The following is a 14,496-nucleotide window of genomic DNA, read 5'->3' on the forward strand; positions in this document are numbered from 1 at the left end:
TCCAACCTAAGTGTATGTAAACTTCCGACTTCAACTGTATGTTTTCAGCAGACACTCTTATGCATAGCGCTTTACAGGAGCAATTAGTGTCAAGTGCCTTACTCAATGTCATATCTACTCCTGCTCCTACCCTTCGGCGCGCGACGTTTCCAGAATACTAACCACTTGTCCTGGGATTCATCATTACACACATTTGGCATCCTTCATTATGCGCACAGGCAGATCATCATGATTCACACCTGGACTCCATTACCTTTCTCATTAACTCCCCTTTATATGTCCCTCCCTTTTGTTCTTTCCTCAGTCGGTATTGTTTCCTGTTTTCATGCTATCGCACCACTGTTACGCTGTCGTGTTTCATGTTTGTTGTTTTATTAAACGGTTCACCTGCTTCTCAACTCCCAGCGTCATCGTTACAGAATACTGACTCAAACCATGGAAGCAGGAGGAAATTCAGTACATCAGCCCATTCTTCAACCCGCTCAAGTCAGCGATGCCCGGGGGCCTCCCGGGTGGCGCAGTGGTCTAGAGCACTGCATCGCAGTGCTAGCTGCGCCACCAGAGTCTCTGGGTTCGCGCCCAGGCTCTGTCGCAGCCGGCCGCGACCGGGTGGTCCGTGGGGCGACGCACAATTGGCTTAGCGTCGTCTGGGTTAGGGAGGGTTTGGCCGGTAGGGATATCCTTGTCTCATCGCGCTCCAGCGACTCCTGTGGCGGGCCGGGCGCAGTGCGCGCTAACCGAGGGGGGCGGGTGCACGGTGTTTCCTCCGACACATTGGTGCGGCTGGCTTTCGGGTTGGAGGCGCGCTGTGTTAAGAAGCAGTGCGGCTTGGTTGGGTGGTGCTTCAGAGGACGCATGGCTTTCGACCTTCGTCTCTCCCGAGCCCGTACGGGAGTTGTAGCGATGAGACAAGATAGTAATTACTAGCGATTGGATACCACGAAAATTGGGGAGAAAAGGGGATAAAAATAAAATAAAATAAAATTTAAAAAAGTCAGCGATGCCCATTTATCCCTCCCAGATAAATATGACTTTACACCATCCAAATGCCGTGGTTTTCTACTTCAGTGCTCCCTCTATTTTCACATCAGAGGGGAGCTCCCACCACCGAGAGGTCCAAGGTTGCCACGGTCTCGGCTGACTGGCCGGGCGTTGGAATGGGTTACGGCCATCTGGGAGAGAAGAGAGGAGGAGCTGGATTCTTATGAGGAGTTCATGGCTCTGTTTGTTTAAATGTATTTTTGATAATTCCCCAGAGGGCAGAGAGGGAGGTGAGCAGCTACTGCAATTACGGCAGGGGAACCAGACGGCTGCTGAGTACGGGCACACCTTTCGGACTATAGCAGCATCCAGTGGATGGAATGAGCCGGCGCTTCAGACGGAACTGGCCTGTCAAGACGACAACCTCACCTTGGAGGCCCTCATTGAGATGGCCATCCATCTGGATAATCTACTTCGGGGGTGCCAGTACTCTCATAATTTCTCTCCCTCCCTCAGTGAACACTCGGGATCAGAGCCTGAACCCATGGAGGTAGGGGTCACTCGTCTCCCCTTGGCGGAGTGCCGCAGACGGATACAGCTGGGGCTGTGTCTGTACTGTGGACAAGGAGGGCACGAGCTCCAGAGGTGTCCGGCATGTCCCAATCCGGGATCCACAGGAGCAAGGGGACGGTCACGTGAGACTCCAGCACCTAGGGCAGGAGTGAGTATTCCATCTTCATCACTGTCTACTAGGCCCTTTTTGGTGTCCATTACACTAGCTGACTGTCCCTCATGTTCTGTGTCAACAGCGTTAGTGGATTCCGGTGCCGCTCGGAACTTTATTGACCAGACCCTTGTCTCCTCTCTTAACATCAACTCATACCCGCTCTCCTCTCCTTTCCCAATTCAAGCCCTGGATAGTCGGCCTCTAGGATCCGGAACCATCACCTACATCACTCAACCTCACCATGGAGTCCACTCATCAGGAAAATATCCCCTTCATCACCAGTGCACCAGTTCACAAGATCATCCTCTGCCTCCCTTGGCTTCAATGCCATAACCCTATCATTTCATGGTCGAGTATGAGAATCACAGACTGGTCACCTGAATGCTGGAGGACCTGCTTCTCTGTCCCCTGTGGTTCCAAGTCGGTTGAGAGTCCTGTGGTTGCCCTTCAGCCCAACATCCTGGAGGTATACAAGGACCACCGGGAAGTATTCTCCAAGACCCGCGCCACCTGTCTTCCTCCTCATCGCCCCTGGGACTGTGCCATTGATTAGGATTACTTCCAAGAGGCATTCCAACAAGGTTTCATCCACACATCCACTTCCTCTGCGTTGGCTGATTTCTTCTTTGTGGACAAGAAGGATGGAAGGTTACGCCCATACAGCACGATGTCTGGCCACTACGAGTACTTGGTGATGCCATTTGGCTTAGCCAATGCTCTGTCAGTGTTCCAGGCATTCGTGAACGAGGTGTTCAGGGACATGCTCGGACGCCAGGTGGTCGTGTATATTGCTGACATCTTGGTCTACTCGGCTACCCTGGAGGATCACATCATTCACGTTCGAACAGCCCTGGAATACCTCTTGGCTAATCACCTGTTCATCAAGGCTGAGAAGTGCCAATTCCATCAGAAGGCTGTCTCCTTCCTAGGGTAACAAATCAGCCCACAGGGAGTAAGGATGGACGACAAGGTAGATGCGGTTAGGTCATGGCCAGTCCCAACCACCATAAAGGGGTTACAACGTTTTTTGGGGTTTGCCAACTTTTACCATCGCTTCATCAGGAACTTCAGCTCTCTCACCGTTCCTCTCACCTCTCTCCTCAAGGGTGGGCCTCGTAGGTTGGTGTAGAGCCCAGCTGCCGACGAGGTCTTTCATCTCCTCAAGGGACGTTTCACCTCCACCCCATTGCTCAAACACCCAGATCCTACGTTATCCTTTGTGGTTGAAGTGAACGCGTCAGAGGTGGGCGTGGGGGCAGTTTTGTCTCAACCACAGGGTAACCCATTGAAATTGTATCCATGTGCATTCTTCTCTAAGAAACTGTCCCCCGCAGAGAGAAATTACGACATCGGCGATCGTGAGCTCCTGGCAGTGAAGTTGGCAATAGAGGAGAGGAGACACTGGCTGGGGGGCGCCAAGGAACTTTTCGTCATCCTCACCGACCATCAGAACCTGGAGTATATACGGACAGTGAGGAGACTGAATCCGCGCCAAGCAGATGGGCACTTTTCTTCACCAGGTTCGACTTCACGCTGACCTATCGCCCAGGTTCCAAGAACATCAAGGCCGATGCCCTGTCCAGTATCTACGATTCGGGAGAGGGTCCTGTCCAGAGTGCACCTATAATCCCATCCCGAGTCGTAGGTCCAGTGGCCTGGGACGTAGATGTAGACAGCCGCCAGGCTTCAGAGAGGGAGCCCGTACCCCTGAACTGTCCTCCTGAGCGCATGTACTTTCCCACAGGGATAAGTGATTGGCTGCTGACCTGGGCACACACAGCTGTCGTCGCTGGACATCCAGGTGTTTCTCGAACTATCCACTCCATCGCTGAGAGGGACTGGTGGCCCACCTTGGCGCAGGTTGTAACTCATTATGTCAACTCTTGTTCCGTATGTGCCCAAACCAAGTCCCTCCGGAATGCACCAGCAGCTTCCGTGACTCAATGACACTGGTCTCATCAATCCATTGACTTCGTAACCGATCTCCCCTCCTCTGATGGTTTCACCACCATTCGGGTGGTAGTGGATAGATTTTCATGTTGTCATGTAGTTTAATCCCTCTTCCTGGTCTTCTCACTGCTTTCCAGGTCGTTGAGGCACTCTTCCAGCAGTTCTTCCGGCATTATGACCTTCCAGAGGACATTGTCTCCAACCGTGGGCCCCAATTCACATCATGAGTATGGAGGGACTTCATGGAGAAGTGCGGTGTCACGGTCAGCCTCACTTCAATCCAACTGGCTGGTGGAGAGGATGACCCAGGAACTGGGGAGGTTCCTGAGGAGTCACTGTCAGGACCGGCAGGGTGAGTGGACATGATTTCTTCCATGGGCAGAGTACACCCAGAACTTGCTGTGTCACTCCTCCACTGGGTTGACCACCTTCCAGTGTGTTCTGGGTTTTCAGACGGCTCTGGCCCCCCGGGGCCAGACCAAAGCTCCTGCAGTTGACGAGTGGTTCTGGCACGCAGAAGAAGTGTGTACGATGCGAATGTGAGACTCCAGCGCTGTCTACCATCAAAAGGAACAGGCAGACCACCACAGCAGTGAACACTGTTCCACCCTGGGGATCGTGTCTGGCTTTCTACCAGGAACCTCCCAGTCCGCCTGCCCTGCAAGATACTGAGCCCCCAGTTTGTGGGGCCGTTCAAGGTTCTCCGGAGGGTCAACGAGGTGACGTATAGGTTACAGTTGCCCAGTCACTCGTATCTCACCCTCATTTCATGTCTCCCTTCTCAGGCCGGTGGTACCTGGTCCGTAGCTGATGCTGTTCCCCACGACACCCCACCACCTCCCCTGGACATCGAGGGGAGTCCGGTGTATGCTGTCAGATCCCTACTGGACTCCTGGCATCGTGGGGGTCGGCTCCAGTATCTGGTGGACTGGGAGGGGTATGGCCCAGAGGAGCGGTGTTGGGTTCCGGTGGAGGACATTCTGGATCCCAACATCATCCGTGATTTCCACCTTCACCGCCCGGACTGACCCGCTCCTCGGGGTCGCCCCCCTGGTCTGCGTCATCCGGTGGTAGGAGCGCGCGTCAGGGGGGGGGGGGGGGGGTACTGTCACGTCTGCTCCTCCCCTCCGGTGCACGACGTCGCCAAAATACTAACCACCAGTCCCTGGATTCATTATTACGCACACCTGGCATCCTTCATTATGCGTACCTGCAGATCATCATGATTCACACCTGGACTCCATTACCTTCCTCATTACCTCCCCTTTATATGTCCATCCCTTATGTTCATTCCTCAGTGGGTATTGTTTTCATGCTATCTCGCCACTGTTTCGCTGTCTTGTTTGTTGTTTTATTAAACGTTTCACCTGCTTCTCGACTCACAGCGTCATCGTTACACTCAAGGGCACATACAACAGATTTTTTCACTGGGTCGGCTTGGGGATTCAAACCAGCAACCTTTTAGTTACTGGCCCAACACTCTTATATTAGGCTACCGACTAATGGTTGCTATGCAGAAGTAATAGACAAATGCAATGGTACAACCCATAAGTCTCAAACACAATGTTTAAAAGGGGTTAGAAGTGGGTTTATCTAATTGTAAGATATCAATTAAGGAATCAGTAAATTGCATGTAAAGTCTACGGCTAGTTAGTGATCTGGCACATTTTCCTAAGGGTGATACTCTAAAAGTTTTATCTTTCTGTAATTTCACGCCACACAAAGTTAAAATATTAAAGCTGTTACTATGTATTTCCTATCCCTGATAGTGACTAGTGTAACTGGAACAGTCACTGTCACAGATTACTTTTTGCATGCTTAATTAACCAAGTTAACCTATTGAATAATTGACCAGTTGTGTGACCTGAATAGTTGTATTTAAGCTCACTGTGCTTCTGCCCACAAGAAGTGATGAAGTACATTGGTATAATGGAGTTTTGGTTTGGTTAGAGCACAAGGCTACAGTACAAAAGTCTATGAGCTCAAAAAGTTAAAGATAAGATCAAGACAAGATGGATGCTTGCCTTGATTTGAACTGCCTTTGATTTGAACTGCACTTGATTTGAACTGCCCTTGATTTGATCGCAAATGCAGCTGCTACAAGAAACAGAATTTATGGAATGGGACATTTTGCAAAAAGCCATGCCTAAAATAAAATGTATTTAAAGCCTGTTGTCTGCCGTTACTGAATTCGCACTGCCTGCACAACACAGATCCAAGAAACTGTCATATAAACACCTTGTTACCAAACCTCCAGCATTAAGCTTATTCAGAATGACACCTCCCTTGGCAGTTAGGTAAATAGTGGTCTTGCACAAGGTAGGCTGTTACACAACTATAAGCCTGATATGGAACAACAAAGATATGATATCACAAAGCAATCTCATCAGGTGATCCAGATTCCAAATACAGCTTTAGGAGTGTTCCCACCATTTTGTTCATGTCACTGGTGAAAAAAATCCATATTCTTGTTTCATGTAACATGTTCAGAAGCTACTTTAGATGCAAGTTCAGTTGCAGTCGCAAACACTGGTCCAAAACAGAGTAGTCTTGAAACAACTTCCTCTTTCTCTGCCATTTCCCATTTCGCTTAGAGAAAATAGTGGGCCCTGCTGACAGAGCATATTGTTCTCTTAGGGGAAATGGGTGCTGAAACTCAGGGACTGGGCGGCCTGACAACAGTCTTTGCTTTACAAGAGGCACTTTGGCTAAAAGGCTGCGCCAAGGTACCCAGTACAGGCCACCATGGCTGCTGCCCATCTGCACAAACAATAAAGAAAGGCTCTTTTTGATTCAATTCTGAAGATGAAAAAAACCCGGCATGTAGCCTTGAACCGGCTACTCAATGTTACACAAGAAATGGGTCATTGTTAGAGTGCCCGAAATCACATAATTTCCCGATTGAGGTAAACAGTTTAACAACAGATAGCATGCGGTTTGGGAGTAAAATATCACTTTCTGTGGTTCAGGTATAGAAATGTAACCTCTCTGTAGAATGCATAGCATTTGGTGTGACTAGTTTCCCCCTGTGATTTGCTGACTGTTCCCCTTACCCCTGACTAGTGTGTCCCACAAAGCTCCGCCATGCCAACACGTGGTCTTGCCATCTGTTTGGGTAAGGTTGGTTGTCTGTCAGCATTGGATTAGTCTACTAAAGTGCAATGAACCAATATGCACTGAGCTGAACAAACATACAAAGTTGTGTTTTCATATTAGGCTACTTTGAAAAATGGGATAGGCCTGATGTTCTTAGGTTGTGCAATACTGAAGACAAATGTGATGGAACTTACATTTAGGACCATTTTTCCTATCATCAACCAGGTCCTTGCTTATGTTTTAGGTATTATTGTTCATGGCTATGTGGGTTATAGTTATTGTAATGTTTCACTGGTTACCAAAGCCTGTGATGAAAACGCCACAGCAGTCCCTCATGTCCTTTGTCCTTTCCATTCCTTTCTTGGCTGAGTTTGTGAGTCCACATGCATGCCTTGCTTTGAGACTTGATCGAGCCAGATGAGGTGAGAGCGTCGAGCGGTTCAAATTAGCGGGAACCTGTCACTTTAAGAATAAACTCTCCTGTTGCATGGGGAAGCTGGTGATTTTCCACTCAAACTCATATTAAACGCGCACCCGCTCTCAGAAACAAAGGTCAGAGAGAGAGAGAGAACTCGTGTAATTCATTTCCGATGCAATTGTTTTATTGAGCACTCACAGCACAACACAAGTTTAAGGGACAGCTCGAGCTATAAAATTATCTGGCAGGTAATTAAGCATCATCTTTACCCATCAGAGAGATAAGTAATAGCAAATTAGATTGTTGTTTGTATGTTCTTAATGTATAGGCTAATATTCACATTATTTTCATGATATAAGTCATATTATGATTTATATTATCTGAATAGAGCAGCCAATGTATGTTCTGTAACAATTCCTCAAGGTTTTGGACTGAAATATACATGTTGTTCTTTGATGTTTTCAAATATAAAAGTAAGTGTCCTCTTGGGAATCTCTCTCCCTGCTTGATAATGTTTTATTTGAAGTGATGCTAATAATTGCTGTGTGTATAAAACCTAATTATGCGGTGCGTGTGTCTGTGAGCGCACATGATGTGTAGGCTAAAAACACCATAGCTTGGACATCAACCCAAGGGCGCCTTATATTGCTTTTGGACGTCAAACTATTTAATTAAAGCCAATGTTTTTAGATATTTGATTTGTCATAAAATTATGACAAAATGCAACATTAAAGTATAGGTATATTTTGGTTGCCATTGCCTTTGTGAGTGCGCTTCCGCGTTTAAAATTCTATAAATGAATAGGCTATATTTCCTACACTATAGCATTGCTTTTTATAATGCGATGCATTCTAAGAGGTCAACTTTTGGGGTTTGTGGTGGCAGTATTGCCTTCAAGCCTTCACACTCCTTTACGATGTTACTGTCTGTCTCTCCCACGTGTGCCTTCTTAATCTAACCTAGTCTATATTCGATGGATTGGTTTTGTCAAAGTGCAATGATGATGAGGACTGTTATTTGAAAGACGATGCTGTTTGTGAATTAGTTGTGACGGTTTAAGATGGTTTTAATACCCATTAACAGGTTGTACATTTTAACCCACTTATTTTGTCTTCACTCTGCCTGACAGAGTCGCAACTCTCGACAGAGAAACAGGCATTGATTGAGATTGAGGCGTGTCCTTTTGGTACCATATTTTTTTTAGAAACAACAATGTTGTAGTTTGCCATCCGTTGATGAGAATGGATAGACTCTCGCCCTCCATTGGCTTTTGTACGACTTGAAAGAGGTGACGTTTTATGAATCAGATAATGACATTTCAAATTTGCTGCACCTTTTGGATAAATACTTATTGATGTGTTGGTTGAGTCTTTGAGACACTGACACAATAGGCTGTAGTAGGCTAGTCTACAAACTAATGTGTCATAAAGATGAAGATGGCTTGTGTTTTTGTTTTGTATGTCAAGAGTGGATTATGAAACTAGGCATTGCTCTATTTCCTAACCATTGTCTTGGGTCTTTCCTAACCAACCATGAATGAGTTGTTGACAGTAGCCAAGCATACACTTACAGTGATGCTGAAAATATGATGCTTTCTCACAGAAGCCTGTTTACAAAGAATCAAAGGATAATGTGAAATCAATAGATATGTGCATTTTATTTACATTGTATAACTGCATATTACCATGTTGATTCTTCATCTCATATTGTCTTCATTATATGATCAATCATTATATCTACCCTTTTTATTTTTTTAACTCAAATGGGCCCTTGTTGAAGAAGACATCAAAAGGGCTAACTGTATTGAGTTTTCTGTCATATGAATATGTAATACACTGCAGCTATACTGATGTGTGCACCTTATTACTGAGCCAGTATGCAATATTCCACACCTATCAAAATAACAGTGCCATGGGGTCAAGCATCAGGCTACATTATCCCACGTCTCTGTTATCTGACATACAGTGCATTCGTAAATTATTCAGACCCCTTGACTTTTTCCACATTTTGTTACGTTACAGCCTTATTCTAAAATTGATTTTCCTCATCAATCTACACACAATACCCCCATAATGACAAAGCAAAACCAGGTTTTTAGAAATGTACATAAATATCACATTTACATAAGTATTCAGACCCTTTACTCAGTACTTTGTTGAAGCACCTTTTGACAGCGATTACAGCCTTGAGTCTTCTTGGGTATGACGCTACAAGCTTGGCACATGGGTATTTGGGGAGTTTCTCCCATTCTTCTCTGCAGATCCTATCAAGGTCTGTCAGGTCGAATGGGAAGTGTCGCTGCACAGCTATTTTCAGATCTCTCTAGAGATGTTCGATTGGGTTCAAGTCTGGACTCTGGCTGGGCCACTCAACTGCATTCAGAGACTTGTCCCGAAGCCACTCCTGCATTGTCTTGGCTGCGTGCTTAGGGTCATTGTCCTGTTGGAAGGTGATCATTTGCCCCAGTCTGAGGTCCTGAGCGCTCCAACGCAGGTTTTTATCAAGGATCTCTCTGTACTTTAGTCCGTTCATCTTTCCCTCTATCCTGACTAGTCTCCCAGTACCTGCCACTGGAAAACATCCCCACAGCATGATGCTGCCACCACCATGCTTCACCGTAGGGATGGTGCCAGGTTTCCTCCAGACGTGACGCTTGTCATTCAGGCCAATCTTGGTTTCATCAGACAAGAGAATCTTATTTCTCATGGTCTAAGAGTCATTAGGTGCCTTTTGGCAAACTCCAAGCGGGCTGTCATGTGCCTTTTACTGAGGAGTGTCTGCCGTCTGGCCACTCTATCGGGTTCTTGGTCACCTCCCTGACCAATGCCCTTCTCCCCCGCTCAGTTTGGCCGTGTGGCCAGCTCTAGGAAGAGTCTTGGTGGTTCCAGACTTCTTCCATTTAAGAATCATGGAGGCCACTGTGTTATTGGGGACCTTCAATGCTGCAGAAATGTTTTGGTACCCTTCCCCAGATCTGTGCCTCGACACAGTCCTGTCTCGGAGCTCTATGGACAATTCCGTCGACCTCATGGCTTGGTTTTTGCTCTGACATGCACTGTCAACTGTTGGACTTTATATAGACAGGTGTGTGCCATTCCAAATCATGTCCAATCAATTGCATTTACCACAGGTGGACTCCAATCAAGTTGTAGAAACATCTCAAGGATGATCAATGGAAACAGGATGTACCTGAGCTCAATTTCGAGTCTCATAGTCTGAATACTTATGTAAATAAGGTATTTCTGTTTTTCTATTTTTAATGCATTTGCAAAAAATTCTAAAAACCTGTTTTCGTTTTGTCATTATGGAGTATTGGGTGTAGATTGATGAGAAAAAACAGTATTTTATCAATTTTAGAACAAGGCTAAATGTAACAAAATGTGGAAAAAGTCAAAGGGTCCGAATACTTTCCGAATGTACTGTAGCTCTCCCTCCTGATATGTAAAATGGACATTTGTTATTGGATTACCCCTTTAATATATTCCATTTGCTTAAACACAAATGTTGTGCAAGACAAAACCCCTTGAGGTGGATCCAGTTGTTTCCAATGGGATCCGGAGAGCTGGTTTGGGATGCTTGGCTGTTATTTGCTTGGCTCTTTTCTATAATATCATGCTACACGGTAACATCCTGTCATGTTGATATAGAGGGTCCGCCCTCACAGATTATCTTGATTTGAACTTTATCTGCTGAATGTAAAGAGTAAAAAAAAAACTCCCCCTGGACTGTTGTCTCCAGGCAAGCTGCATCAGTTCAATTTGATCTTCTCATCACAGAATTCGAAGCCAGGACAAGCACTCCAGCTCCATAAATCTATTATATTACATAATAGCGAATGTGTGCGGTCCACTGTATATCCAAATAAGGGTGGTATGGGGTGGGGTGAGTAGAAATTATAGAAGCAAAGCTACAAGTGAGCCTACATATTAATTGGTTTGGACAGCGTTTAATACTCCACTCAATTAAGTAATTGAGGAATGGTTTGGCTGTTATAAAACATGCAGACAAGGCTTATTTTTTTTCAACCATGCCCAGCGCATGAGGGGCACATGATTTGTCATAAACAGAAGATATACCTTTGACTAAAGGTCTTATCAAATCATTTGATAGTTTACAGTCTTTGATTCTGTCTTTAATTGCAGTTGCAAATGAGAACTTGTTCTCAACTAGCCTACCTGGTTAAATAAAGTTGAAAAAAATTAATAAATGCTTCAGTCTCAGAAGATAATGTCAACAGTCTAAGACCACAATGCAGTGGAATAAAGTAAAATAAACAAAAATCTATTCTGAGATTTGCGATGACGCCCCAATTTTTATCAAGAAAAGTTAAGGGTCTGCAGTTTAATATAAAAATGTGGCTTGACTTTACATTGACTGACAATTTAAAGCAACTGTGTGAAACAGGAGCTCTGTCACACTCCTACTCCTCTGTTGTCTGCCAATTTGTAACGGAACACAAGACAAATCTCAAGGAAACTCATTCACAGTATAACTTTGGTTTCTTTAACATTATGTAACAGAAGGTTTCTTTGCACTATGCAAAACAATGTGAGTTGTTGTATTTTTCCAGAAGTGGCAAGGATATTCGCAATCTGGAAATATCATTTGAAGTAACTACTTCTGTGTGTGTGTAAAAGCCTGCCAATAGCCAAGCCCTGTCTTCTGTCAAAAGGATTGCTCAAATCCTGTAGTCAAGTTTAACACTGTTTTTTAATTACCGTGCCAGCTATTGTACACGTGAGATCCTTTATGAGTATATTATGGTGTCTAAACAGAACAGGGAAGAATACAGGAACCATCACCTTATTAGGTGTTGTTATAGAGTGTGCTGTACCTGGTTTACGTTTCAGAGATAACCTGGCACACGCAATGTCAAAATGGAGCAGAAGGCTCCCAAAGACACCACAGAGACACTTCCCTGATTATATCCTGCCCCTGATTTAAGAAAACTATATTTATATTCACAAACAGTTCTCATAGAGATATTTGAAAGTCTTTGCTGTGATGTGAAATGATACAGTCACAAGCAGTTATAATAGGAAATGTCCCACATTTCCAATGCTATGTGGAAGTGGGACATTAAGACAGTAATACATGAAAAGTTAGCATGGTCAGCCAAGCCAGTCATCAGTCCCTTCCTTCAGTCCCTGTCCAGCCACCACCCCTTACCCACATAATGTTTTATGAGGGCTTCTTTCTCCTGCCTGGAAGCTGTCCCATGAGGCTTGATTTCCCCTGCATGCTGCTGCTCATGGCCTACTACTCTGTTCACACCCTCACTCCCTCCCTCCCCCTTCCTATCCTGTCATCTGTTTCAGTTACTTGAATAAGAGGTGCCTGTGACACATGCAGGGCAAAGCATTCAGCCCCAGTCCCTCACTGTGTGTGTGTGTGTGTGTGTTGGGGGGGGGGGGGGGGTGGGGTGTTGTAAGTGGGAAGTGGAAATTTACAGTCCCGAATCAGTATCTGGAGAGTTGGTCCGCGACTGCGAGGCTGTGCCCAATCTCCACATAGGATTTAATTGTCTTTAGCTGAGGGCGGGACTCGCTGTCAGCTCCACTTCTTGTGAGCAGTGTTGGCATAAAGACATTCAGTACAGAGGAATGGTGACAGCTGAGAGAGAAGCATACTACATATATCCACAGCCATGAAGGAAATGTAAGTCCCTGGAATTACTCAACTGAAATAATAAAATAGCCTTATCTAAATCTTTATGTCAAGTGATTATTAAGGTCTGTTTTGGGATGCTTTTTGTTTAATCTGAATGGAAAATTTCATGTAAGTACTTAGAAACCCTCGAATTAGCATATTTGAAATGGCTTTGTTAATGCTTTGTTTGAGTGTGAAAGGGGGAACTACTTCACAAAGACTAAGGATTGCATTCAGTCCTTTATTTCCATTTGCCTTTTATCTTTTGCAATGCATGTTTGTTACAGAATCTTTCTTTATGTTTGATTGGATGCTAAGTTGGTGATGTGTCTAATGCGGTGTTTTCAGATAATCACAGTGTGATGTTTTAGAAGGGTTTGAGAATGTCTGGTCAAGGGTGTCTGGGTGGGTCATGTGGCAGATCCCATGGACTGTTTGCCTTAAGTCTGACGGCAGACAGCCTCCCAGCACCCAGCAGGTGAAAGCACATAGAGCAAGAGAGGGATAGAGGGATAGAGAGAGGAAGAGAAATAGAGTGCGTGAGAGCTGATACAGTTATGTAATGAGGTTTGAGAGTGGAAAGCAATTCAAGTTGACTTGAAATGCATAGCAGAGACAGAGAGAACCTGGAAAATGACAGCAGAATGAGCAGAGCGATGGAGAGGACCATAACTGGAGCTGGATTTAGTAATGAAGGGCTGTGTGGTTGTAGCTCAAACAGCCATTTAAAGGGCAATTTCACAATTTTTCAACTTCATATTCATCTCCAGCACCACCCCAACATCAATTGATGTGAAAATGTTGCGTGTCTATGTGTTGTAGTAAAAAAGATAGAGGAAGATAAGTGTTTCCAGTGACACCATCAGTGTGCATCGTGTGATTTTAACCAATTATGAGTAGGCATTGCCCACTAATTGTCTACTAATTAGTTGATGATGTCATTGGAAACACTAATCTGCATATCTTTTTTAATACAAAACATAGAAATGATCCACTTTCACATATGTTGATGTTGGGGTGGTGCTGGAGATTATGAATATGAAGTTAAAATGAAATTTCCCTTTAATTATTTAATGAACTAATAAGTAGTTATTTGAGACTGCAAAACAAGTTCACTTTTTTGTCAGACTCTGAAAAACAGAAGCACAGAGCGGTCACTGGTCAATGAGTGCAGCTTTGCATTAGATTTTCACAATGTGGTATTTATTAGCTACAATGTGTGTCTGTTCTATTTCTTAGTCTGCCTGTACAGTGGCTACACGATGTAACTGTCTGGAGTGTTAGTCACACGACAAGGTGAATGAAGATACCTTATGTTTTAAAGATCTATGGCTGCCTTTCAACTGAGAGTAGTTTGGATAGATTGTTCTGTAAACTGGCAATACATGTATGTATTTGAAAATAAAAATAAAAAATTATAACCACAAATGGTGGTAAGTGTTAAGTGGCAAGTCCATGCACTCGTGTGGGTTTGAAAGTTAAAAAGCCTTTAATGTATGGGCTGATATTATTAAAATACACCAACGCAAATAGGCTTACACTTCATCAGGGTGTCTGACAATAGTATGTATTGTTGAGAGATCCAACTATAAATCAACTTGAATTATACTGTTACTTTCAGAGGCTAAAGAGAAACATTTACTTATTGGAGAAAGATTTGTTCTCTAGCTATTGT

General features: G+C 44.7%; 1 protein-coding gene across 2 annotated transcripts in view; it reads left to right on the forward strand.

Moving 5' to 3' along the window:
• Positions 1-7,262: 7,262 nt before the first annotated feature.
• The window catches only part of slc6a6a (solute carrier family 6 member 6a), a 31,700-nt gene continuing 24,466 nt past the window's right edge, over positions 7,263-14,496 (forward strand). The window contains exon 1 of one of the 2 annotated variants that reach the window (XM_071348834.1): positions 7,263-7,420. Coding sequence is in view for 1 of the 2 variants with exons in the window: in XM_071348832.1 (XP_071204933.1) it covers positions 12,820-12,830 (11 nt within the window). In the remaining variant the exon portion in view is untranslated. Of the gene's footprint in view, positions 7,421-12,645; positions 12,831-14,496 lie in introns of those variants that run through there. The other variant, XM_071348832.1, reaches the window with a different exon arrangement.

This window comes from Salvelinus alpinus, chromosome 17 (genome assembly GCF_045679555.1).
Source record: "Salvelinus alpinus chromosome 17, SLU_Salpinus.1, whole genome shotgun sequence".
In the NCBI taxonomy this organism is placed as follows: Eukaryota; Metazoa; Chordata; class Actinopteri; order Salmoniformes; family Salmonidae; genus Salvelinus; species Salvelinus alpinus.